This window comes from Oreochromis niloticus, linkage group LG16 (assembly GCF_001858045.2).
Source record: "Oreochromis niloticus isolate F11D_XX linkage group LG16, O_niloticus_UMD_NMBU, whole genome shotgun sequence".
Taxonomy (NCBI): domain Eukaryota; kingdom Metazoa; phylum Chordata; class Actinopteri; order Cichliformes; family Cichlidae; genus Oreochromis; species Oreochromis niloticus.
In genome coordinates this window covers 21,242,705-21,269,196 of record NC_031987.2, presented here as the reverse complement: position 1 = coordinate 21,269,196, position 26,492 = coordinate 21,242,705, and the positions used below count along the sequence as shown (strand labels likewise).

The window sequence follows — 26,492 nt, the reverse complement described above, 5'->3', positions numbered from 1 at the left end:
TATGCTATGCCTTCTAATGATACTACGTAAAAGCATGTATAATATAAACAGAACTGGTCCTAGCACTGAACCCTGTGGAGCTCCATAATTAACCTTAGTGTGTGAAGAAGAGTCCCCATATACATTAACAAACCAGAGTCACACAGAGAACACAGAGATGAGTCCACTGTCAGAGGCCATAGGAAGATCATTTGAAGCCTTCATAAAAGCTGTGCTGTGATGGGCTCTGAAACTCAACTGAAACTCTTCAAATAGCCATTCCTCTGCAGATGATCAGGTAGCTGTTTTACAATTACTCTTTCAAGGCTTTTTGAGATAAAAAAGAACGTTGGACATTGTCCTATAATTTGCTAAGACCGCTGGGTCAAGTGATGGCTTTTAATATGATAGTTTAATTACTGCCAGCTTGAAGGCATGTGATACATAGCACATTAATAGAAATAGACTGATCATATTTAAGCTTTAACGATAGGACTTTGAGCAGTCTTGTAGGAATGAAGCCTAAAGTGCATGCTGATGGTTTGGAGGAACTAATTACTAAAGTTAATACAGAAAAATTCCAAGGAGAAAACCACCGCTGACCTAAAAGACCACAAAGGCTAGTCTCACATTTGCCCCAAAAAACCCATCTTGATGATCCGTAAGACTTTTTGGAAAATATTCTGTCGACTGACAAGACAAAAGTTCAACTTATTGGAATGTTTGAGTCCCATTACATCTGGCATAAAACTAATACAGGATTTCATAAAAAGAATATCAGAGCATTGGTTTATGCATCAGCCCCCCCCCAAAACAAACAAACAAACAAACAAACAAAGAAACAAACAAACAAAGAAACAAACAAAAACAACATCCAAAAACGTTTTTTGAGTGACCTAGTCAAAGTCTGGGCTTAAAGCCGATTGAGATGCTTTGGGATGACCTTAAACACGCCATTAATGCTCTGAAACCCTCCAACGTCGCTGAATTAAAACAATTCTGCAAAGAACACCAAGGCCTTGGTGTTCCCCCGGAAAAGGTGGAAGAGGTAACTAGGGAAAGGGAGTTTTGCTTAGGGTGTTGCCCCCACAACCTGGTGCCAGATACACATAAGAAAATGGATGGATGGATGGATGGATGGATGGATGGATGGATGGAGAAAATCTACCTTGCCCAGCTATTCAAGAGTCACAAATACATGACTCATATGATAATTCAAGCAAAGAAAGGCAAACGGTTAAACCCTTATGAGCTAAGAAAAACATTTGTGATTACTTTATTAAAAAAATAGTATGGTAACAGGGTTAAATAAGAGTAACAGGGCTGCACAAGATAACGGGGTTGAACGGATATATTACTTTTACTTGTAGATTATGACATATGTGTGACAAATAAATACTCAGGACTACACAGAAATGTTGTTTAATAACATCTTATATATTTTTAACATGTTTGTAATGTTTGTTTTATATGTACAGTAACAGGATTGCAAATCAGTGCTAATATTAGAGTTTTCTCAGAAAAAGATGTAAGCTGATAGTTGACTGTGAAAGTCAAGAATAAATATAGAGATGTAAACAAAGGAATTAAACTTTCCAATTACTTTCTCTTTTGGTAATATGAATATCAGGGTTTGCATTGGCTGGAATGACACAGTCTAGTTAGAAAAGACTGGAAAAAATACAAAATATATCACAGAGGACTGACCTTCAATCTAACCACGGTGTTAACACGCGGCTCAATCGTGTCACTGACTTTTTGTCAAGTCACTCACTGTTTGGCCTCTTGTTTTTCCAGCCTAAATAGGTTTCAGTAACAGGGCTGCACATAGGTTTGCAGTGCGTAATTACTCTTCTTTAATATATGTTGATGTTTGCATGTTGTAAGCTGATGATGAACAAAATCAAAACAAGAAAAAAAGTGGATTTATAACGATTTTTAGCTGTTATAAATTAGTTATCGAGAGTTTGGCAAGAGAAAAAAATGCTATTTTGATAGTTCTCAAGAAGTATTTTGTATTTATATAATATTTTGGAATTGGAACCAACTTCACACTACAAATGTATGTTGTAATCTTTTGTGCCTGGACTGTTTTCAAATTCATATGGGGGAGCAAAGAAAATCTCCTGCATTTGTACAATGGCTCACTAATAGTGACAATAGTGAGTGTTGAGACCTCTCCAGTGCACTTGCTATTACTGATTTTTGCACCAAATCAGGTGAAATTGTTTCACAATGACTCATGGCTTCCTAACTGGACAGATTTGCATCCCTGAAGATTAACTAACTTTGTGTTAAATCTTCGATACTCTGATCCCTTACGTATTTTAAGACTTGTCATATTTACACATTTTTTATGGCACACTCCTGTGCAGCAGACGGCGCTGCATGTATCACGAGGGCTCTGGTATCCACCAATCCAAAGAGCTCCAGGTTGTGGGCATGAACTATTTTGACCGCTTTGCTTTCGTCTCATTCGTGCTGTCCAATCAAGCTCCACTAAAGCGAGGCACCGCCAAGATCAGATTGTGAGAGACGCTGGTGTAGCAAGGCTAACGGAAAGTCGATAGGAAAGGCTAGCGAGCAATCTGTTAACCTGTAAGGTGCACCGGTAAGCAGCATTCACTCACCTGCAGCTTGTCACTCAGCTGACGCATATGATAGAAACCGACGTTAAATATCTGTATGACCTTCTATTGTTTGTTAAGTATATAGAATTTTTTTTTTACCGCCAATAAATACAAAGCTAGCCGTCGAGGTAAACTTGTAGCTAATTCTGGGGTTGTCGATGACAGCTGGGGGTTAGCTTCTGTGCTAACCCACTAGCTAGCCAGTGAGCTAACAAAGCGCTGAAGCACCTACTTCTTGAAGTGCAATCGCGAGTTAGCTCAGTGTTGAAATAAACATTTTGATAATAAAGACAAGTACTTTTTGCATTGCATTTAATACATCCTCTTTCAAGTCGCTAACCTACGGCATGTAGCTGACTGTAACGAAGTGAAGAACAGAGCTAGTTTTGCGGTTCACGATGATTGTAATCGACCTGATTACAGTAACGTACTTGTATTGGATCCGTATGCAACGGTTCGTTTGGAAACGAACCTTATAAAAACTAATATTTAAGTTTTAGACACCTCAAAATGGCCACCTTTCTGTTAATTTAGCGTCAGGAAAGTATTCGTAAGGGTCTTCGTGTTTTATTAAGAACAAATAAGAAAGGTTACGCGATTAAATGCGTGGAAAAATAATAATAATAATACTAAGTCGAGTGTTTTTAAATGTAACTTCCAGACAACAAAGTGTGTTATTCATTAGTTAGCTATGTGTGTTGATACTGGTTACTACACTGGCAAAAGGAGGTCAGCGATTGACAATAAAACACAATAAACTCACGGAGTATATGCAGCTGCCTGCAACTGGTATTTCAGAAGTTGTGGTTAACTGTGGCAAAACATTTTTATCGTCTGGATTAAATCCACCTTGCTGGCATCGATGGCAAACTTTGTTTACTTTTTAGTCTGCTTGACTTGGAAACGATCACTCTTTGTACAGCTAACACACAGCAAGTTATGCAAATCCTGGCATGGCTTGTTGTATTAAAAAATAAGCTTAAAAGTGAAATACTCAAAGTAAATACATTATTTCGTACTTCAAATGAACTATATAATTGTTAAAAAGTATCTCGACATTTCTTAGTTTGTTTCCTGTTTAGTGGGGATTTAGACCTCCTCTTCCTCCATTCTCAAATGCCAACAACAACAGCCGTCGAGGAGACAGAGTGCACTCGTAAGCGCATACAGTCACCACAGTTAAGCTCATTCATCGTGCGAAAGGCACGTTCACTATTTTAAGTGTTAACCCATGGTGTAGTGTAGCTGGGATCTGCAGCACGGAACCAATAATCGCAACATTTCTACATGAATCGTCTCAGAGCGTGCAGGAGCTAACTAGTAAGCTAAGACCAGCAAGCTGGGTCTACCGCTAGCTGTTAGCAGCTAGCTGCGTCCAACAAAAGATTGTTCGTGCTAATCGACATATAATATGACCGCTGTTACAGTATCATGCAGCCACAGTGCCTGGAGCCACATAGTGCTGTCTCTGTTGCGACATTATCAGTTTAGCGCTGTTGTGGTAAAGTTCGCTTGTTTGCGTGACCTGTAGCAGAAGTTGGACGGTGCCTCTCCTCCGGACGTGCTCGGTACCTGAAGTAGGCCTTGTGCACACTTAGCGTAGTAAAAGTTGTGAGCATCAAGGGATGGCTTAATATGGTTTCCCGCATATCTAGAACATTTAAAAGTACTGCTCGGTGGCTCGTTCACGTGAGATTGGTGTGAGAAACGTACATTTCTGCGCATTTTGGCTTATAAAACAAATAGTGACGCTAACATTGGTGATGTAGTTAGCTTTCTACAATGTGCTCTTAGCAAGCAGACCAGATGGGCCTTACTTCAGAAATAAGTTTAAATTTCATCTCCAAAACAAAGTGAAACACAGCTTAGCTTGGGAAACAGTATTGGGAAATATGATGTTTGGGTCAAACTGTAATTTTGTCATTATTTAAGTAATAGTTTGTTCTCTTTCTGTTTACAGGGGTCTGAATAGTGACTGGCAGAGGAAAAGTCTTTTTAACCCAAAGCATACCTCTTTTCGGTCCTTTGGGATCATGGCTAAAGATGTAAGTAAATATATACATGGTTTCATGAGAAACATCAGGCTATTTTGGCTGTGTCACCTAGACTGTAGCTAATTTTGGGTCCTTAAATTTACTGGCTGCACTTAGTCTTGTAGCGTTTTCTTTTTTCTTTTTTTTCTTTTTAAATAGACTGTGGGATTTGTTTAGTGATTTCATAGTGGAGTGGTTTATACATTTGCCTTACAAAAGATCCCCTGTTAGGTCCTGGAAGGTGACACAGTTCCACTGAATCAGGAAGGGCATCCATCCAGCATAAAAACTCTGCCAAATCAAACTTGTACAACTCACTGCGGTGACCCCTCATAAATAAGGCATCAGCCAAAAGTAGCTTCTACTGTATGTTTGTTTAACTGGACTCGTCTTCAATTCTGTGGTTTCTGCAGTATATTAAGTTGTTCTCTTTTACAGGCTGGTCTAATTGAAACCAATGGAGAGCTGAAGGTTTTCATCGATCAGAATCTGAGCCCTAGTAAAGGTATATTTTGTGAATACTTGCCTACAGAAATTGTGCATATGTGATATACAGGGCATTCTAAGCAGTATGTACAGTCTAGTTTAAGAGGCAGCAGGGCTGTTTGTTGGTAGGTGGACAATAGGGGGCAATGGTGTTTCATTCAAAAGCTTCCCTCATTAATGATCTTCTCATGTCTCCTATAAGGTGTCCTGTCCTTGGTTACTGTCCAGCCCACAGCTGCCCCTGTGGCCAAACAGCTACTACCCAAAACCCTTGGGCCATCCAATGTGAACGTCGCTGCACACATGCAAAATGTGCCACACATGGTAAGTGAGGTCCTGTTATGTCAGCATTATGTGGTTTCTTTTTTCTTAAGGCGTAGAAACCCTCAGCAAATTTAAAGAATGCTTTGGATCCCCTAAATATTAGGTAGATGAATTTTTGTAGGGTTTTACTCGGCTTTATATGAATGTTGTATAAGCCCCCTCCATTATCATTGTGAGGTGACCGGGGAGAGGGTAGCTGGAGGCAGATCCTAAGCTCATCAACTCTACAGTCAGCAGGATTACACCCATCATCCCATTATGTACAAGGAATGTATACATAACGGAAATCAGCTTAGATATCACCTTACTGAAGGAATAGATCACCCGTCTTCAAGATGCCTCACATTGCTGTTAGGGATGCAGTTTTTTAAAGCTGTCTCTTTAACTGTCATCAGTCCAATTCAGCATCAGGTTTTTATTAGTCATCATAAATGACTGGAATTCTAAAAGTGTCTTATTTCTCCCTTAAAGCTATATTCAAACAATTGCCAATGACGATTTTCATGACAAACCAAATATTTTGCATAAAAAGTCAAATGAAATAACTGTCATTTAACTTTACTGCTTCACCTGTCAGCTATCTAATGGAAGGCCAACTGTATTTAAATCATTCCTTATTGCACTGAGGGCAGTTATAGCTTTCTGCAAGGTGTCCTCAAAATGACAGAAATCAGCAGAAGATGCGCGTCCTAAAGAGAGTGAACAGAGTCCCACCTTGAGTTTATGTTCAGTGTGAATTGGTTCTTGTAGTTAAACATAATACATTTAAGTGTGATGCTTTAGAAGAAATATTACATGTCAAGATTTGAGTACATTGAGTTTTAGAGGAGAAACTCATTGTTGATGGTAACAAAAGCATGACTAACAATGCTGATATCAATGTGTGTTCTTTCTCTTTTCTGTGGTCTTCCTTGTAGGTGATTGGAACACCCCAGAGGCCTACCGTATCAAACACCATTTTGGTAAACAGTCCACACACACCCAGTTCCCAGTTCCTCACACAGACTCAACCAGCCGATGCCTCTCCTTGGTCATCAGGGTAAGGCTTCAAATTGCCCCTAAGATTTTAAGCTTGGGACATTATTGGTGAGCTCTGTCCCGATTAAGCTAAGCATTTTAAGTCTGATAGCTATTCATAGCAACAACAAAAAAGCGAATGCCAGATTGCCACACATCAGTGTGTTTGTGTTTATAGTGACGTGGGCTCGTTTGTTTTTTATGTTTGCAGAAAACGTGGGAAGAAAGGGGAAAAGAATGGAAAGGGCTTGAGGCATTTTTCCATGAAGGTGTGCGAGAAAGTGCAGAAGAAAGGAGTGACCACGTACAATGAAGTGGCAGATGAACTGGTGGCAGAATTCAGCTCATCAGACAACCACATGTCACCGAATGACTCAGTGAGCACTGCCGCTGTGTGATACTGTCTCAGTGATGCAGGCTGATTACTCCTGATGAAGATATTTCAATTCTAAGCTATATTTTATTAATGTTTCGATTTGCGCCTTCCCCCCCCCCCTCTCATTTCAGCATGTGTATGACCAGAAGAACATTCGGCGACGCGTTTATGATGCACTTAACGTGCTCATGGCCATGAACATTATTTCTAAAGAGAAAAAAGAAATCAAGTGGATTGGCCTACCCACCAACTCAGCGCAAGAGTGCCAAAACCTAGAGGTAGAAACGCACAGTGAAGACAGTCACCCGTGCTTTTGTTACCAGTGTTAAAACGCTTTTATTTCAACTGTAGGTGGAGAGACAAAGGCGGCTGGAGAGGATTAAGCAGAAACAATCACAGCTTCAGGAGCTCATACTGCAGGTTGGATTTGAGTGCTGGTACTTGTGTGATCAAAGGGGGGCTACAATTATAGCCTTTATAGTGGTAATTGTGAATCAGGGCTGCAGAAGACACTTCATAAATACCCCATGAACTGATTGGTCTCTTTAGATTGCTTGTGTGTGTGTTTTGTCCCTTTTTGTGATGCTGGATCATAATGAATCGGTAATAAACAGAAATTCTTCTCGTTGAATCTCTCTCTCTATATATGCAAGTAGCATATACAAAATGCCAACTTAAAATTGCTACAATGTAAAAAAAAATTAGCATTTAAAAAAAAAAGCATAAATAAATCCAGGAGTGCTGTAGAGCTACACTCTTAGTTCTTTGTGGCTGTTTGAGTTTTAACTTGTCTTTGATCTTGTCTTACAGCAAATAGCTTTTAAGAACCTGGTTCAGAGGAATAGGCAGACAGAGCAGCAGGCAAACCGGCCTCCACCTCCCAACTCCATCATCCACCTTCCTTTCATTATTGTCAACACCAGCAAGAAAACTGTCATCGACTGCAGCATCTCCAACGACAAGTGTGTGATCATCAGCTCTGTTATTTAAAATGCTGGCACTTGGAATAATTTGCAACGGGGGGGGGGATATCCAAAAAGCGGGGAGTTGTACACATTTTCATCGAGGCGCTGGTAGTGTTTCTCCGGGTTGTATCCATTAGGGCTTTAATAAATAGTTGCGGAACAACATGTACTTGACAACAGCCCGTCAGTCACATAAGCTGCTTTATTTTTTCTAGCCATGTGACATGATTGTATGTAATACCTTGGAACTGCATAGGTAGGAAACTCAACTATAATTGCAGGTTAATTGTGTTCTGGTTCTTGTAAAGTAAACTAAAAGAGGCTTGGAAGCCTTCTGTCAGTGCAAAGCATTATAGTGTGGTATCAAGATGTGCATTATAACAATAACTAGAATCTTCTCATTTTTAACTCAACATTTCAGTGTGTATAGGATTAGTGGCTGACTTGAAGAAGTAAATATGAGGCCTTCCCACATGCAACTAAACCAGGGGTGTCCAACTCCAGGCCTCAAGGGCCGGTGTCCTGCAGGTGTTATATATCACCCTGGGTCAGGACACCTAAATTAAATGATTAGTTCATTACCAGGCCTCTGGGGAACTTCAAGACATGCTGAGGAGGTAATTTCGTCATTTCAATCAGCTGTGTTGGATCAAGGACTCATCTAAAACCTGCAGGACACTGGCCCTTGAGGCCTGGAGTTCGACATCCCTGATCTAAACTAATCCCCGCTTTGTAGATGAACTTTATATTGAAAGGAAAACTAAAGTAGCTGTGCTCAACGGGCTAACTAAAATACCGAAGAACCTTTGGCTAATTTCTTCTTAGCCAAATGTGTTGTAAATGGGACCCATGTTCTATTCTATTCAGTATGCTGTCCTTGATTGTCCTTGATGATCCTCTTTAAAATTAGAACGAACACTTGTTTGGATAATTAAACCTTTCCCATTTTTCCACTCTTCAGGTTCGAGTATTTGTTTAACTTCGACAGCATGTTTGAGATCCACGATGACATCGAGGTGCTAAAACGTATGGGCATGGCCTGCGGCTTGGAGGTGGGAAAGTGTTCTCCAGAGGATCTGAAAATCGCACGTAGCCTGGTGCCCAAAGCTCTGGAGCCTTATGTTATAGGTAAGTGCCCAGTATCCATATGTGATTTTTGAGAGGGACTGCAAATCAAAACGCTGGGTTCAGAGTCACACTAAGGGTGTGTTCATACCTTCAGTGTTTAGTACGTTTAAATTTTATTCTTGGTGCAGTTGTGAACCCAGTAGTCAGACTTGGTTGGGGACCAAAACAATTGGACCGAGACCCTTTGGAGCAGCGGTCCCCAACCCCCGTGAGTTGTCTGGTACTGCGAGAGTTGAGGCTCAGGTGTAAAAATTTATGGTTTTCAGGTTTTGTTTTTTTTTTTTTTTTTTTTGAAATCGTTTTTATTTTGAACTCTGTTTCCCTGGATCCTTTCCAGTGTGTTATGAATAAATCTTCTGGGGTTTTTTTTGGTACTGGTTTTATTTTTGTTGTACTTATCCGCGACACCTTAAAGAAAATATTATTGGATCGGTTTATGATATGATGATCTGACCTAACTACCAGGTCTGCATTTTCTTTCTTTCTTTTTTTTTTTCTGTGTGGGGGGAAAAAAAGCTACATGTTTACAAACTCTTCAACTCGGTCGAGAGTGAGAGGTGAGAAAAACACCCTTAGAAACAGCTTCAAAGGGTTCAAGGTCAAAGGGTTAGTCTTCATCTGCAGTTAAAGTAGGCAAGAATCTGATTGTACTTTCTGAATCCCTTTGTTCTATATCTCTTATCCCCACTCAGGTCTGTAAATAGTCGGAGCGGGTCTTCACTCTCATTCATTTTCTCTTTATCCAGAAATGGCCAAAGGTCCCATCAGTAACGTCTACATCACTGGAGGTTCCTCTGCTAATGGAGCCCGTTACCCTGCAAACAGGTAAGAGGTGCTAAATGTAACGTAGCTATAATCCACACACTGCTTTTTCTAACATTTCCTCATCCTCTTATGCAGTGATGGCTGCACTGATGGCACCATGGCATCCAGCTCAAACGATTCTCACTACAGCGGGTCTCGTGTGGAGACTCCAGTGTCTTACATGGGGGATGACGACGATGAGGATGAGTACGATGAGAATGACGATGAAGACTAACCTCCCTACGCCTCGCCACTCCAACAAGCACAGTCTTCAAAACCACCCTCACCGTGGGAATTTAGTCCACTGTCGTGTGTGCTTTTTTTTTTTTTTTTTCAAAAACTCCCCTCCGCCCTGTTTCCCTGTATTTCTGTCTGGCTTTCTCAGGGGTGTCGATGAAAATTAAAAGAACAGAGGTGTTTGCACCCACCTTTTTCTGCTCCTGAATCACCTGCTCCACAGCTCAGTGGGAGGTGTCGTCCAAGGGAACTGTAGTCTTTGTCCCTGCCACCTGAAGTCTTTATATGTCTAATCCACTTCTTAACAAGCCATCCCACTAAAAAGCAACTCTATAAGGCCTACTGCTGTTGGAGAATGTATAATGTACCCGTTTGAGTTATAATAATTTTTTTTCTGCAGTTGCATATGGCAGACATGATCAAAATGTTCCAAGGTGGCCAAAGTGTCTGCTGTGAGATGTGTTGTTAGTGCAACACCATGGATTCTGAATGGCTTAACACAGATGCCACTGCATCACAGGATGGGGCTCCATCACATCTCGTCATACTTTTTTTTTTTGGTTTGTTTGTTTTGTTTTTGTGTTCTGGGCAATTTGAAATGGTTTCCCGATTGTTTTTGGGCTGGCTTCCTTCTGTTCCGTAGGCAGCTGCTTTCCTGATCTTGTTTGCTAGTTTTATTTGTATTCCAGAGTTGAGGAATTGTCCATCACCGCCCTGTTAATGCCTTGGTAGTGTTTACAAAATAATGGCAGCAGCGAGGTAAAGACTTTCATAACCCAGGCTCCTAGGTAAATAAGCTTTCTTTGTTAATTACATATATGAATCCTACAACAATTGTAGCTTATAGTTTCCTTTAGAGGCCAGTGGTAAAGATAGACCTACAAAAATTATTGATGTAACGATGTGTGGTTGTATAGGTCTTTATGTACACCCTTCAAAGATCTCCCTTTTAAAACTGAGCAACACGTGTACTGACTCTTCCAAATACCTTTTTCTGTAATCTAATATAAGTTTGCAAATTAAATATAGATTGTTTTAATAAGTTTGTATCCACAATTCATGAGTTTTTCTGGGGGTGGGGCGATGTCGACTGACTGTCTTTCAGGTTGGAAACAAAGTTTACTTAAATAGTAATATGAGCAGAAGGCGCTAGAAACGTCTAGCTGGTTCGTTGTCTCAACACTGTCTATTAAAAGAACTGGGGAAGGAAACTAGCTCAGTTTTTAAAGAAGTTGACTGCTTGTCAAACATGAACCACAAGGGATACACTGCTTGGATGCCTGGCAATGATTATGCCGCTGCAGTGTGAGTGGTTCTTACATTATGCTAGTTTGCTTTCTGTCAGCAGTTTTTAATTAGATGTGGCCAAAAACTTTGGATACACTGCAGATACTGGAATATTGGGGGAAAAAGCTTCTTTTTTTTTTTCAGCATCTGTTAATTCACTGATAAACTGGATCCTGTGACTTGTTCAGAGCTGTTGAGTTCTTTTAATCCAGAAATGCTGGAAGAGTAACAGTTTATCTAATTTTGGCTCTGGAATCCACCATAACAAATACAAAATGACACACAGATGCGGTTGGAGGGAGTTTACAGTTTAACCAATTAAATTTAAGCAAAATTACACCAATTTTATACATAGGCCCCATTGAAATTAGACAACTTGCAATAAAATAAATTTAGGAATGACTGAAATCATAAAACAATGGATATTACAAAGAATGAGTCTTGCCATTTTTGATGTCTTGCCAAACCTTCGATTGTTTGTTCGTGGGTTTTTCTACCTAGTTTGGTTGGTTTGGCATTACCATTGCATAACTTTGCACTTCACCTTTTTCCAAAAACTTCTGGGTTGCTCTTGCATTAAGGTTTGATTCACTGTTTTAAGCTTTGCTGCGTTTGGCTGAAGACGGTAAAGCTCTGTACGATTCAGAATTCATCTTGCTGCTGCTGTGTTTTGTCACATCATCAATAAACAGTCGTGAAACCAGTTCCACTGTAAGCATGCATGTCCATACGTTACACTGCCTCCATTGTGTTTGGATTATGTAGTATGCTTCGATTCATAAGCTGTCCCACGCCTCGTCCATCCTTTTTTTTTTTTTTTTTTTTTTCTTCCCCCCCATCATTCAGTTACAGGCTGCTGTTATAACTGTCCAAACAGTGCTGTTCCTGAGTATGGTTTGGGTCAGTTGTCCATCCACAGTTCACAAGAATCACTACTTCTCCTACAGTGCTAGTTAGATTTTACTTGCACACAGCTGTCACTCAGTGGGTCTTTAACCTGTTATCATGATCATATTCATAATGGATTGTGAGCCAGATTAGGCGCTACTTTGATGTTCTTGTTGTAGATGGTTTTGGTCAAGTCTGTATGTTCTTTCATGGGCTCTTTATGGTAGACATGGATCATTCCTTTGGATAGGAGGTGTTTGTCTTTACCATGGAAAGGATCCTGTGATCATCCCTCTCTATTTTTATTCTGTTTACTAAGCATTTTTATGTTCCCGAGTTCACTAATGCGTTTTGTGTTGTTTTTTGCCGTCAAAGAGTGGCCTGTGTAATTTGCATTGAGGGCTCAGTTGAGCATACAGAACTTGGAAGCTGCCGTTTCCAGCAGCAGCTTCCAAATGCAAGTGCTATACTTAAACGCGTTGCCTTTACTTGCTTGATTTATGACAAAATGACAGGATTAGACAGGTACAGTCTGGGTAGGATCTCATAAATTGCCTCAAATTTGGCACCGTTGTTAAAAAAAACAAAAAAAACCCCAAACTTGACAAACGACAACAAGAAAAAATGAATTCCTTCCATCCATAATGGCCACCTGTGGGACCGAACAGATATATCGCCATTCAAAGTTAAATAAGGATGATCCTTAGAAGTCTCATATGTAGGACCTGCTTTAGACAGTGTTTATGTGCGGACTCGTGGCTAATGGAGTAATCTCAAAGAGTTCTCTTGGCCTTACATTTAGTATTTACCCATATTTTCCATTTTAAATGCAATATTTTGAAAATTTTAATATTTTTCCCTATGCTGCCAAACCCTATTGGCTATTAAAACATCCCAGTGTATTTCATCATTCTGTAGGCCTTTTGGGTAATCTCAAACATTATTCCTCATTCAAACTGGAGCTTTAATGTGAAGCAGAGTGCTGCTTACAGGCTGTATGAACTGCTAACTGGTTTGCCAGTTGACTGGTGATATCCTGCATATATGCTGCTTGTGTTGTTCTGTTCCAGCATGTGCTCGCACACTTTGTCTGGGGCATTGGGGTGTTAATGGATTACTGAAAGGTGTTGACTCAGGTGTGTGTGTGTGTGTGTGTGTGTGTGTGTGTGAGAGAGGGTGGTACAGTGCTCAAAGTGTGCTGGGATCTAGTTCAGTCACCAGTCTCGAGTTCCCGTTTGTCTCTCATGCTCCCTCTGCCACTCTGTGATCTGTCTCCTGTTGTCTCAGTCTTGCTTCAGCCTGTCCTTTTTTTCTTCCTCACTCCTGCACGTTAGTTGGCTGCATTTACCGTTCACCGCTTTTCTCTCTTTGCGATGTCTTCTTTTTGCATTGCTTAACAGTCGCTTACCCTCAACATGGATATCGGAGGACTCACAACCGTGGTAGCAAATTCTGCTTACATCAATGCTCGTGGAAGCATCGATGGCTCTAATCCAGCAGCAGCTCGGGATAAAAAGTACCACTCTCGCCTCAAATTGCCCCACATCACTGTGTGCGAGGGCCTGAGGGACACCTTAGATTTATCCTTTGACTCAGTCTGTGTTGAACAGCCGATTGGCAAACGTCTCTTTAGGGAATTCTTGGACGCAAACAAAGATTATCATGGGGCATGTCGCTTGTGGAAAGACATCGAGGACTATGACCTGGCAGAGGACTCTGAAAGGGCGAAGAAATCTTCCAAGTTAGTTCAGCGTTACATGGACCCCTCTGCCAAACACTTCTGCCCGTTCCTCAGTGAGGACATCATAGCGAAGGTGAAAGAATCCCTCGAGGCTGTAGGTGATGATTTGTTTTCTGCAGCGCTGGCCAAGACTTTGGACTATCTGCGCGAGGCCCCCTACACTTTCTTCCTGGAGAGCATGTACCTGAAGAGGTTCCTGCAGTGGAAATGGCTGGAGATGCAGCCCATGGATGAAGACTGGTTCCTCGATTTCCGTGTGCTGGGGAAAGGTGGGTTTGGAGAGGTGTCTGCCTGTCAGATGAAAGCCACGGGAAAACTGTACGCCTGTAAGAAACTCAACAAGAAGAGGCTGAAGAAGAGGAAAGGCTACGAGGTGAGAGAATAAATGTCATTTCTGAGACGATGCTCCTTCACTGAACATGCCTTTGGCTTTTTGCCGCCAACGGTGGAAAAAAACCTTTAAAATGTGGGTAAAATCACAGCATTGAAATACTTTGTGAGAGAAAACATTCATTAACAACGTAGAAGATCTCATCAGGCAGAGTATTTCCTCTAAGGATTATAATTATTCATACATTTATATAATAGCATGGCTTTCGTGATGCAGCTTCTATCTGGGGATGTTTTAACTACTTCACCCCGAGTAACTGCCACGACTAACACCAACACACTGACATAATCATGCATAATTCATTTGTGCATTCTATTCAGTATTATCTGAAGTAAAAGTTACTGCAAACTACTAGTAAACAAGGTAAAACAAACAAAACATACTGCAGATACTAATGAGCTTTTGCAGATTTATAATATCTCAGTTTCAGCTGGATGGTTTAAAAATGAAATGGCTTTCTCTCCGTGTAATGAGATGTGGAAATTGGAAGCTCTAAGGGAGAAATTTTTAACAACCTAAAAGTAGAATTAGTTTTGACTGTATGTAATTATTCCTTTTTGTCACTGTGTAATGAGTGGGATGGTTTGGATTTATCCTTTAGAGCAAGTGCTTTCCACTGAGCAGGGCTGCAATGGTGCTAATCATCTTTGTCCCTGCCTCTGTCTCATTTGGCTTTAGCCTGCAGTATTAAACACTGAGACAGGGATAGAGTGATTACTGGGAGCTTTATGGAAAAGCTCTTCTGAAGGGAACTCCTTGGCGCTGTTGCATTTTTGCCCTTGACTTGTCCGAGGTCATTCTCTGCAGTGCATACTTGAACCTCTCCTCCAAATGGCACACACAATGAGACAAACGTCACAGTTTGGTTCAACCTGAGCAACGAAACATCCGTTTAGTTTCACATTGTTATTCTTAATTTAAGAGATCGCATGTGAGCATTTTTCAAAGTTGTCTTTCCTATTTTTTCCTGTAGGGGGCGATGGTGGAGAAATGTATTCTTGAGAAGGTTCACAGTCGCTTCATTGTGTCGCTGGCGTACGCCTTTCAGACAAAGGAGGAGCTTTGTCTGGTCATGACCATCATGAATGGAGGAGATCTCAAGTAACTTTGTTTTGAAACACGAACATCTGGCTGTAGCACACACTCCTTAACCCTTATTAGCATGTTGTTGCTTTAGTTGCAGCCTAAACTTCTATAATCTGTATGCAATAACTTTAAGTATCTCCTTTGCCAGTGAAGCAACGGTTATGACAGAGATGTTGAGGTCAGCTGTAATGTGCTGGAAATGACAGTCAGCCAGATGTGTCAGTATTCATCTGCAAACTGAGTGCAACAAGTCAGATTATGCACAGTTTGGGCTAAAATATAAAGTATTTGCCTTTTTAGATCAGATTACTTACAAAGAAAGACAACAGAGTTTTTCTTATTTAAAATAAACATCCTTTAATCCTAGAAGATCAAATTTGAATGCTTGCAGTCTGCACACGTAGAACCTGCGTAACAGCAGCATACGGGCATGCTTAAGATGCAAATGTGTGCATATTGAATGCCTTTAATAATTAGCCTGTTCCCTGTAGGTACCATATTTACCTGGTGGATGAAAACAACCCAGGGTTTAATGAGCCTCGAGCCTGTTTTTACATTGCCCAGATCATTCAGGGCTTGGAACACCTCCACCAGAAAAGAATCATCTACAGAGATCTCAAACCAGAAAATGTGCTGCTCGATAATGACGGTAATACATTTTAATCAAACAGCGGTGAAAATATTTTGGATAATAATATGATTATGAGCTAATAATATATATATTTTAATCACAACAGGGAATGTACGTATATCTGACTTGGGTCTTGCTGTGGAACTGAAAGAAGGCAAAACCATGACAAAAGGCTATGCTGGGACTCCAGGTGGGTCTCATCTGCACCCACTGAGAAATCTGTGTTTAAGAGTAATCTCACAGGTTTCATTTTTAATTGTAGCTCATCTTGTCGTTGTTTTTATTTTTTTATTTTTTGCAGGTTACATGGCACCAGAGATGCTAAAGGGAGAAAAGTACGACTCCTCGGTTGACTACTTCACTCTTGGAGTGACTTTGTATGAATTCATGGCTGCTAAGAACCCATTCAGAAACAGAGGAGAGAAGGTGAGAGTTTAAACCGCAGGTGTTACTTTATGTGCAAAGAAAGCAGGCAGAGGAAAGAAGAGGTTTAGAGGCTGTTGATCTTCTTCTCAGGTGGAACGTGAGGAGATGAAAGAGCGTATGCTAACTCGGGTGGTGACCTACACTGACAGCTTCAGCGAGCACGCAAAGTCTTTGTGTGATGGGCTGCTGGCCAAGGAAGTGGATCAGAGGATGGGTTTTAAGAATGGATGCTGTGATGAAATCAGAGCACATCCATTTTTCAGCGGCATTAACTGGAGGAAACTGAACGCAGGTAACCTTTCGATAATTGCTCAAGGTCTTTTAGGTTTAGGAAAAAGTTTGAAGCCACTAACCATTTAATGTGGTGCTTAATTAACATTTGTCACTTTATTTCAGGAATTCTACCTCCTCCTTTTGTCCCTGACCCCAAAGTGGTGTATGCTAAAAGTCTGGATGACGTCGGGGCGTTCTCCTCGGTGAAGGGGGTGACAGTGGAGGATCCTGACAAGAACTTTTTCGATGAGTTCGCCACGGGCAACATCTCCATTCCTTGGCAAGAGGAGATGATCGAGATGGGAATTTACGGAGAGCTCAACGTTTGGGGCCCCGAAGGCACCATCCCCAACGACCTGCGCAGGGAGTCCATACTAGAGCAGCCAAAGTCATCGACGTGTTGCATGTCTTAGAGTCACTAACACGCGTGAACTGCACAGACTTTTGTTTCTTTAGAGCATGCAGCATGAAGACACCATGAGAGACACCAGTCGGTTCTGAACTTTGTGATTGCACACTGAAACAGTTTGCAGGTTTTATTATGTCGACATGGGAACAGCGAGAATAGACTGGAGGCGGACTTCCAGCCTGAAATGAACTTGATCATAGATTTAGGTGTTGAAAAATTCCAAATTGTTGACATCATCTGTCATCTATTGTCCCTTCAGTCTTCTGCCCCTCATCTCCTTTCACCATTAACCTGCTCACTTACTTCTCTTTATATGTATATGTGATTAATTATTGTAAAGCTTTTAGATTTAAAATGCATTAAAACAAAAAAATCCAATTTTGGAGCCAGGGTTTAGTGATGTGTTATCTTTGGTGCTAAGTGACAGTCACATGTTGACCATGTAAGAACTGCCTATCTGCTCCTGTAGGGTTCATGTCATTTAATAGAAGGTGTCTTTTTTCTTTTATTAGTGTTTAATACATACTAAATGCTAACACATCAGAGATGCAAAGTCTCGTGCCTGTGGAACTCTTTTTCTTAAGGGGTTTATTTCATGGGTTTCGATGACTTTCGATGGTTTTATGACTATTCCAGCGCAGAGTCACTTTGATAAGTTTATATGTAGTCTAGATAGTGTGAGACAAATATGAGTATAGGATGAATGTTTACGGTAAAATGATTTATTTTCAAAAACTGTTGGACTGAAGTTGAAATATCAAATATTTGGGACAAAAACCCCCAAATCTGGCAAATAAAATAGCTTATTGAAACTTGAGTCAGGAACTTCATTTCTGCTTAATGGTGGTTATAGCGCTGTCCAGGAATGTAAGCACAGATCAGAACCCGGCGTGGAATATCTTTCATAACCTTTGACATCACTGGAAGCTCCCACTCCTAAAGCCTCCTTGTCACTCCTTTGCCGTGGCTTTATAAATCCTGATCTCCTGCTGCGGCAGCTCGGTCAGCAACGTGGCGTTAAAATGGCTCTTAAAGCACTCTGTGAACCTCAGGTCTGACTGGAACCGGATCTTGTTGGCCCACAGCAGAGTTGTTTGACTTCCTGGTCGGCAAAAGTGACGCATAGTTTTCAACAGTTCTTCAAGGCAGTCGTGGTGATAGACCACATCAGCTGCAAGCACAAAGTCGTAGTGGTATGATGCATAGGGGAAGTCTCGATCCAGGTCCTTACCCCAGGAGAGGGCAGCCACTTGGGGGGTGTAGCGGCAGCGGCCCCTGGTGTTTCGCAGCAGGTTGAAGGTCAGGTTAGATAATATGTCTGGCAGATCTGTTGCCGTCACCCAAGCACCTGGTAAAAAGTGGGTTGAAACCCAAAACAACAGACACATCAAAAGATAATGATATTTTTTAATTTTAACTTTTTAACTTGTGGATAACAAATTTTTAACTTGTGGATAACAAAAAGCTAAACTAAACTAAATATAAATATAAACTTACAGGCTGCTTTGAGTTTCTCAGTAATTATAGTTTCAGCTGAACCAGTAGCAAAATGATTTACTCTAATTTTAAGGAATTTTGGTGATCAAACTGAAGTTGCATAGTTTTTTTTTCTTTTTCTTTTTTTAGTTTTTTTACTTTAAATGAAATCATTTTATTTTATTGGGAATAAATGAAACCTTTGTTTCCACTCTGGGCTTAATGGAGGGGCTTATGGATAACAGCATCAATCCAGTGATCGCTGTATCCATTATATATCTAAGCTTCAACTCCTCTGTTGTATGCAGTACAGGAGAACTATGTGGGTGGATGGTCGTTGTGCTCTAACAATGAATTCCAGTGTTTTTAGTTGCGTCATGACTTTTCCCTCGAGTTCCATCACCAAGCTGAAATTTAACTTTTGCAGGAAAGCAGAAATATGAAATATTCAGTGCAGACATTATGCACCAGCGGGAATTAACCCTTTATGGATTTTTCTTTGTCTTAAAGCCAAGAATATCACCACATAACTTACTAAGTGCTAAGTAACAAATATAAACGAATGCATTGCCAGTTTATTAGGATGCGTCATTAACTCTTAAATGAATGTTTACCAACATCAAAGCTAAAAGATTAAAGGTAAAGTTTCATACATGCAGCACATATGCACAACTGCACTATCAAAATGCACTTACCAAGCAGACTTGCTACAATAGAAACTAAGCCAGTCCCAGCTCCAATCTCGAGTACTGCTTTGTCCATCAGGTTCACTTGTTGCTGGTTGTTCTCCAAGAACTGGCACAAAGCTGTTGCCTACAAAAATAAAATTCTTGTCACATTTATAACACAATTTTAAAATGAGCCAACGCCATGCCCACGGCAGCCCCTACCCCGGGCCAGATCAGAGCACCGTACGTATCCATGGACTCTCGGATGCTGATGTCATGACCGGCAAAATGAAAAGACTCGTTTCCCCGAGCGTAATAAACACTCGGCTCCCAGATGTTCCTCCTGCTCAGAGCCTCTTTTGTCATCACCCTCTGGTCTGTCAGTGCTACAAGACAGGTTAGAGTAACAAATTAGCAAAGTTCAGTTAAAAAACAAATTATCCTTGTATGTCATGCAAAAACTAGACTTGTACATAAGAGATACAGTTTGAATATACCTTTAATTGCGGTTCCCTCCTCCTCCACCTCCTTCTTATCATCCTCTTCCCTTTTCTTTCCAGGAGGCTTCTGTCTTACTGGCTGGCTGAGTGCAGATGATCTCTCCATAAGCATCTTAAATTAAAGTTCCCATCATGGGTCAAAGGTAAGAAAAAGAAAAAAACAAACAAAACAAAACAAAATTAATATTTTTTTTAAAAAAGGCCACTTTATGTAACGATTGTTTATTTGAATCTTAGTAAAAGTTGGAATGGATTCAGAGTGGACTGGATTTAGTCCGCTAGGCTCTTTGGCTGCCACTGGACTCCGAACTGGAGCCCAGAAACACAGCTGGTTAAATCCTGAGGTCAACAAGCCACAGTCATGGATACAGAGCACACAGTGTTTACCTCAGATAAAAAGCACATTCAGATAAATTCCAGTGCAAAGACTAAAGTTACATTTATACAATTTTATAAAACAATTAGCGTCATTTTAAGAATTTTCAAATGAAATATATTCTTAATAAAATATTCAAATAGTTTGCAAGAAGATGTGAAACCTACCAGAGGGAAGTGTGTCCCCTGTGTTTTCTTGTTGTGTGTCTGCACTTGCCTCTGTGTGCTCTGAGTTTATACACAGAGCATCATCTGTGACACACCCCTGAGTGAAGCTGGGGTCTGCTGACATAGTTCCCCCCTCCCAGCAGACTTTATTATATACACTTTTATAGAATTGCATCCTGTTATCCTGTTTCAGCACTAAGATTTACTGCAGTGAGCTACTTGTTTATTCTCTCCTGTCATCATTAATGCATCACACATCTGTCTTTAGGTAGGGTTTCAGGTAAAGCCACGGGGACATGTAAATATTTGAAAACAAAATGTGTTCACAGTGTGCCAAGTCTGCATATTTATATCAATCAAGACAGGGCTCTCAGCCAAACTGTATGAGGCTTTGCAGAGTGGGTGCAACCTTGCATGTCCAAAGATTAGGTTAATTTCTAATGTGATCAAAGTATAGATCCAGTCTCAGTGTCCAGTCTTAACATTACTTATATGGTTAGCAGGAGTGAGTGAGCACGTGAGCTCAAAATAGTGGAGCACTTTGTGACGAATGTTACATGTCAGTTTGTGAAATTTCCTCCTTTCAAGTTCCAAACACTCCTCTGGCATTAACATCAGCACAAACTCGGTGAGCTGGAAACTTCAGGTACATTCAAGCATTAAATCACCACCGATGTAAAGCGTGCAGCCTGTGGACTCTGGAGCAGTGGAAACATGCTCTGTGGACTGTCAGATCCTCTGTCTGGAAGTTCAGTGGATGAGTCTTGGTTTAATGAATCCCAGATGAACTGAACTGTGGTTTTGTGGAGGAGGGATAAGGCTATGGGGCTGTTTTTCTAAGATTTCCTTCCTGAAGTATTGTTTTGTAATTGCCATTTACTCATTAATCACTAATCTTTCAGGACCATCCCGAATATATATACTGTATATAGCAAAAGAAAGAACCAAAAGTTGTCAATGGTGGGGGATGATGTTAATGTTTCAGCTTATGCATTTTGGACAATTCTCAGTTTGGGAAAAGCCCCTTCAAAAAGCAAGGTCCTTGAAGGCATGGTTGGAGGAGCCTGGTGTGAAAGAACTTGACTGGCCCACGCAGAGCTCTGACCTCAGTCCCATCAAACACCTTTGGGATGAACAGTGAGAGCCAGGTCCTCTCGTCCAGCACAGGTATCTGACCTCACAAATACTTTTCTGGATGAATGGGCAAAAATTCTCACAGAAACACTGGTAACACTGGTAACTGGACTTCTTTAGGACATTTCACCTCTCATGGATTCCCTTCTGTTTTCAAGCTGTTAACCCTCTACTGCATAGCGTTGCCCTGAGGCAACAAACCACATTTTCATGCCTTACACTGGCCCTTCAAAAAAAAACCTTTTTTTTTTTTCAAATAATGCTACCAGGCACATCTCTTTCCAATAAAATGATGAGTTGAAGGTGGTGTGACTTTCATTTGGGGGGGGGAGGAGGAGGAACCCTTTCTGCAAGCTGCACTACATGAGAGCCATCTCCATTAGGAGGCAAGATAAAGAGCACTATTTTACATGTTTATAGTGAAATAAATGTATATTAAAAAATACTTGGATGTGCATGAATATGTTAAGAAGCATATTTGATTGTTTGTTCTACTTTTTAAAATTTATTTATACAGTAAAACTGTTAATTTTCATTCGTTGCCTCAAGGCAACACTGCGCAGTTAGCCCAATTTTTTTCAGGCAATATAATGCATTTGCATATGTGTGTAGAGATGTGTTTGTGTGCATTTATATGATCATAGTCAATGTTTTTTACTTTACAATCTACTCATAATTACAGGACATGGATGTAAATACCTTTTATGGAAGGAAACCAAGGGAATGTGCACTTTCTGTCCTCAGAAAGTGAGGACAGTGAGCTTTCAGGGAGTGACAGTGAAGTAGAGGAGTGGATGCCTGAATGAGGTTTGAGGGACACTTAGGAGCTCAGGGGTCAGGGGTCAGTTGGTAAAGTAACTGTGTCTGTGTGTGTGTGTTAGTGCCCACATAGCAAGCAGGTCTGGCCAGGATCTGGTATCAATTCGGCACTTTGAGTAGAGTAGAAAAGCGCTATATAAAAATCAGTCCATTCACTGTCTGAACAGAGTTTCGGCATGTTACTTTTGCACTGTTTTGCATGTTCCGGCACATGTTGTTATTGCATGGCTTGATTAAGGTACACATTATGCTGACATGTGGGGCCAGAGCTGAAACTGTTCTGGGCCAGCACAGGGCCAGCAGTGTGTCTACAACTGGCCCGTGGCTGCACATCACCTACAGATGGCCCACATACCGCAAAGAATAACGGCCCTTTGGTGGCCCAGATCAGGTTTGCCAGAGGTAATCCACACATGGGCCAGCACAGGACGACCAGGGTGTCTGAAACTGGCCTTGTGCTGGCCCATGTGTGGGCCACCTCTGGCAAACCCGGTCTGGGCCACCAAAGGGCCGTCATTCTTTGCGGTATGTGGGCCATGTGTAAGCACATTGTGTGGGCCAAATTCGGGCCATACCAATTTTGCTATGTGTGTGTGTGTGTGTGTGATCGTGTATTACTTATTGTTGTGGGGACACAAATTTGTTTACACACTCACATTGTGAGGTCTCGCCTACTTTATGGGGAGAAATTGCAAGGTAAATCATTCAATTTTAGGGTGAAGGCTTGAGTCAGGGTTAGGGTAAGGTTCAGGCAGGGACTTGTGATCGGTAGGGTCAGGATAAATCTCCAGGAAATGAATGTAAGTTAATGTAATGTCCACAAAAGTGATGGAAACACAACGTGTGTGTGTGTGTGTGTGTGTGTGTGTGTGTGTGTGTGTGTGTGTGTGTATGTATGGGGTTAGGATCAAATGTTGGATGTATTTTGGTGTTTTATTGTTCTGTGAAATGTTTATATTGTTTATTTGTTGTTTATTTATTTGTTCATCCTTGTTGTACTAATACAACTTATTATAGAATAACTTGGCATTTTACTACCCTTGTCGCACAGTGTTGCCTTGAAGCAACAAACCAATATCTGTTGGGGGGGGGGTAGAGTGTCAAATTTTATGATTGATATATTATTAGGGACCCTAAAGCTCCCCCAAAATAGGGAGAAATATTTTTTTCCCCAAAAATTAAAAAGTCATGCAGTAGAGGGTTAAGACCACCATGATCTAGATGACTGAAAACCTGCTGCAAAGGGGGGACCAACCAACTGCATGGCTATGGATTTAGAACAGGATGTCATAAAAGCTCCTGTAGGCATAATGTGCAGGTAGCTTTTGTTCATATACTATGTCATGTGACCAGTTCATATACTTACATTCACTTTAAATATGAATTCTCTTTATCCTTTAGTCACTCACTTCACTGCTTACTGTCTGCATGTTGGTTCCCTTTTGGCAGTTTGTGGTTTTCATCAATCGCATCATTTTGCTCTCTTTTACAGTAACTTTGTTGTTGAGAAGCCCGGGTTCTTCTTCCCGATGCTTTTCCATCAATAAGTCAGTGTGTAAACACTCACTAGTCGTCTTTTGGTCCCTACTACACACCTGTGAAGTTTTGTAAATGCACAGTGGTGACTCAAATGGATTCTGTACACAAATGACAGACATTTAATCACTTGGTCAAGAACTTAGAGCTTAACTGTGGTTCAGAGCAGAGACTCGCAGAATGGAAACAGAAACAGCTAGCCTGATGAGTTCATGATAAAATGCAGAATAAGCTGCAAGATTCGTTGCTTGAGAAAAAGTAAGAATACGATATAATTTGGTCTTCTAAACAAAATGTCAGACTACTAGGCCATACTTACAAAGCAGTCTAAGTGTAAGTGTCTTGCTTTACAGAATAGATTAAAAACTTAAAGTATGGATGATTTGTAATTTCAACTATTCACAAGTTTGATTGTCTTTTGTCTTCCACTTGCCTATCGATCAATTCACCACCGCTTCTTGCACCAAAGCCAAGGTGTAGGGAAAACCCCCCAAGAATGAACAAGTTAAATTTCACAAAAACTCATTTAAGTGGTGGAGCAAATAAGAACCCCTTCATTTTGGTGCTGCTCCAATTTGTTTGCTTAAAACGTCAAGGATAGAGGGCTGTGCTTTCTGAGTGGCATTTTACTTTATATATGTTTTCGCCATCCATCCTGTTTGGATGCCTTTCCCAGCTACTGCAGGGCGAGAGGCAGGGCGCACCTTGGACAGGTCACCAAGCTGATGCAGGGCTAAGACAGAGAGACAGAAAGCCATTCACACTCACACTCACACCTATGGGCAATCTAGATTCACCACGTAACCTAACCCCACTAACTGCATGTCTTTGGACTGTGGGAGGAAGCCGGAGTACCCGGAGAACACACAAACTCCACGCAGAAGCCCACAGCCAGTGGGCACAACAGTGCTAACAACTGTGCCACCGTGCTACCTCCTATACAGTTTCTCAGCATTTTAAAATCACAGAATTCTGATAAAAAATATAAAGTGGGCCCATTACATCAAGGTCCATTACTATTAGGAGGTAAATAAGATTTGAGTAAAAAATTGTAACATGCTGACTTACTTTCATTTATTCTAATGGTATACAATTTATCCACTTTATCAAACCACTGGTTTACTCACAAAAGGTACTCAAAATTGAAAGCCTTCTAAAATGACAATATGTTGAAAAATACTGCTTTAGTTTTGTGGATATATATTCATATATTTTGCTAAAATCTGGTGATGTTATCTGGCAGTTTAGAAATGTCATTCAGAGCAAAACAAACAGGATGCTTAATTCTGTAATTTGTTTATGTGGGACTGACATGATGAACACCGATGAATTTAGTAAACAGATTAGTGCTGGTATGCATCATCTCTATAAAAGGGAGTGCTGTAAACACTGCTCAGAGTCTGTTTTTGTCGTAGCGGTGGAGTCCAGGCTGACCATGGATACAGGGGTATTCACTGTACCAAGTAGCTGTAAGCCCGGCTGTAGAGCTTTAGGTGGGAGGATTCACAGCTTTGCATGAGTGTACACTCAGAGCAGCCAGGAAACAGCTGGTTGTGCCGCATGAGGTTAGAAAATGACTTGAACTGACAGACGGTAACAACCAACACTGAGTCACTGTCATCTAAACAGCAACACAGGTAATGAGTCAAAGTATTTGGAGCTTTCCATCACAGCAGGGCAGCATTATGTCGCCCAACCCACTGGATTTAATTTATTAATCACTACTGATGAAATTTAGCTGCCTTCTAATGATGATAAACCATAGCCGATAATGTACTCAGTCTGTTATGAAGCCACACAATGCTTGGCAAATCTTTGGGAGATAGCTCTCTATTAATAGATCGAAGATACACATTCAACTGGGATCTCTTAATTCCAGGGAACGCCATTTTTCCTGGTGGGGAACAAAAGAGAATTACCAAGGCTCACCTGTCAAAGTATAACTCATGCAATGCTGAGCTGAATCTTTTTGAATATTAATAGTGTAATAGTGTGTGAGTATGTGGTGGACCGGTCAGCAAATATAAGAGAAGGATAAAGAGCTGCCAGTCATCACCTTAGGGTTGGTAATCCTCACCTCCGTGTCTAAAGGTCAGGAAAAGGTTGTGTAGGCCAGCGGAAAATGAGTCACCATCACACACAGCAGCACGTGAGCTGCAACGGGCTTACAGTAGCCCCGTGTGCAGCGTGATTGTGTGAATACATCACTTAATGGGCGCTAAGCTCCCTGTTATTTTAAAGGGTGTAGTTAAGAATGGTAGTCACTGCATCACTGCCTCTCTGACAGAAGAACGTAATCAAGCGTTTAAGCAGACAGAAATGATGCAGGCATTGAATATGATATCTGGAATCTGAATGTGAACAGCTTTTATCACCATTAAAGATTCTGGGCACAAGAACAAATCGCTCTCTTAGGGTCTTCGTGGGTTGCTGAGGTTGCCATATATGGGGCCTTGGATGTGATGGAGGCTCATTTAAACCTCATTCTCACTTTGCAATGCTGCCTTGACTGACGGCAGTCAAATAGAGCATCTCGTAACAGTCGATGTTATGTGACAGTCCTGCATTAAATCGTGTGTTTGAAAGTTTTGAATTCTTCAGCTTTGTTGAAAAATTCTTATTAAGTTTTATGGTCATTATCAAGGATGTATTTTTGGATTTTGGATAGGGTTATGCATGTCTCTACATTGCAAGCGGTGGCTTTG

The 26,492-nt window shown here is 40.9% G+C and overlaps 3 protein-coding genes across 6 annotated transcripts; 2 read left to right on the top strand and 1 right to left on the bottom strand.

Annotated features, from left to right (window-relative positions):
- Positions 1 to 2,439: 2,439 nt before the first annotated feature.
- Positions 2,440 to 11,021, top strand: tfdp1a (transcription factor Dp-1, a). Of its 4 annotated transcripts, none has more exons than XM_013276205.3 (12): positions 2,440 to 2,590; positions 4,570 to 4,654; positions 5,081 to 5,147; positions 5,331 to 5,452; positions 6,370 to 6,491; positions 6,681 to 6,846; positions 6,977 to 7,123; positions 7,197 to 7,265; positions 7,656 to 7,807; positions 8,772 to 8,938; positions 9,685 to 9,763; positions 9,839 to 11,021. In XM_013276205.3, exons 2-12 carry the CDS (start codon positions 4,643 to 4,645, stop codon positions 9,975 to 9,977), a joined length of 1,242 nt encoding a protein of 413 aa, XP_013131659.1. In that variant the 5' UTR covers positions 2,440 to 2,590; positions 4,570 to 4,642; the 3' UTR covers positions 9,978 to 11,021. The 4 variants fall into 4 exon arrangements, with proteins under 4 accessions (XP_013131659.1, XP_013131660.1, XP_013131661.1 ...); XM_013276206.3 differs by lacking the exon at positions 2,440 to 2,590 and adding an exon at positions 3,635 to 3,765; XM_013276207.3 differs by lacking the exon at positions 2,440 to 2,590 and adding an exon at positions 3,749 to 3,929.
- A 1,074-nt stretch (positions 11,022 to 12,095) lies between these two features.
- LOC100703644 (rhodopsin kinase) lies at positions 12,096 to 17,923 on the top strand. Its single transcript, XM_003452947.5, has 7 exons — positions 12,096 to 14,268; positions 15,260 to 15,387; positions 15,864 to 16,021; positions 16,110 to 16,193; positions 16,305 to 16,429; positions 16,520 to 16,721; positions 16,826 to 17,923. The coding sequence occupies exons 1-7, from the start codon at positions 13,570 to 13,572 to the stop codon at positions 17,113 to 17,115; spliced, it is 1,686 nt and encodes a 561-aa protein (XP_003452995.1). The 5' UTR covers positions 12,096 to 13,569; the 3' UTR covers positions 17,116 to 17,923.
- A 124-nt stretch (positions 17,924 to 18,047) lies between these two features.
- mettl21cb (methyltransferase 21C, AARS1 lysine b) lies at positions 18,048 to 20,348 on the bottom strand. Its single transcript, XM_013276210.3, has 5 exons — positions 20,299 to 20,348; positions 19,753 to 19,867; positions 19,478 to 19,641; positions 19,283 to 19,400; positions 18,048 to 18,459 (listed from the first exon to the last, which is right to left on the bottom strand). The coding sequence occupies exons 2-5, from the start codon at positions 19,865 to 19,867 to the stop codon at positions 18,062 to 18,064; spliced, it is 795 nt and encodes a 264-aa protein (XP_013131664.1). The 5' UTR covers positions 20,299 to 20,348; the 3' UTR covers positions 18,048 to 18,061.
- Between the last annotated feature and the right edge of the window lie 6,144 nt (positions 20,349 to 26,492).

Excerpts from the sequence above, each read along its gene's own strand:
- mettl21cb (XM_013276210.3), bottom strand. The coding sequence starts at position 19,867 with ATGCTTATGGAGAGATCATCTGCACTCAGCCAGCCAGTAAGACAGAAG. Across the intron at positions 19,642-19,752 it reads GGAGGGAACCGCAATTAAAG|CACTGACAGACCAGAGGGTG; the intron begins GTATATTCAAAC and ends CCTGTCTTGTAG. Across the intron at positions 19,401-19,477 it reads GTGCTCTGATCTGGCCCGGG|GCAACAGCTTTGTGCCAGTT; the intron begins GTAGGGGCTGCC and ends TTATTTTTGTAG.
- LOC100703644 (XM_003452947.5), top strand. The coding sequence starts at position 13,570 with ATGGATATCGGAGGACTCACAACCGTGGTAGCAAATTCTGCTTACATC. Across the intron at positions 16,194-16,304 it reads AGGCTATGCTGGGACTCCAG|GTTACATGGCACCAGAGATG; the intron begins GTGGGTCTCATC and ends TATTTTTTGCAG. Across the intron at positions 16,430-16,519 it reads TCAGAAACAGAGGAGAGAAG|GTGGAACGTGAGGAGATGAA; the intron begins GTGAGAGTTTAA and ends TCTTCTTCTCAG.
- tfdp1a (XM_013276205.3), top strand. Across the intron at positions 5,453-6,369 it reads TGCAAAATGTGCCACACATG|GTGATTGGAACACCCCAGAG; the intron begins GTAAGTGAGGTC and ends TCTTCCTTGTAG. Across the intron at positions 6,847-6,976 it reads ACATGTCACCGAATGACTCA|CATGTGTATGACCAGAAGAA; the intron begins GTGAGCACTGCC and ends CTCTCATTTCAG.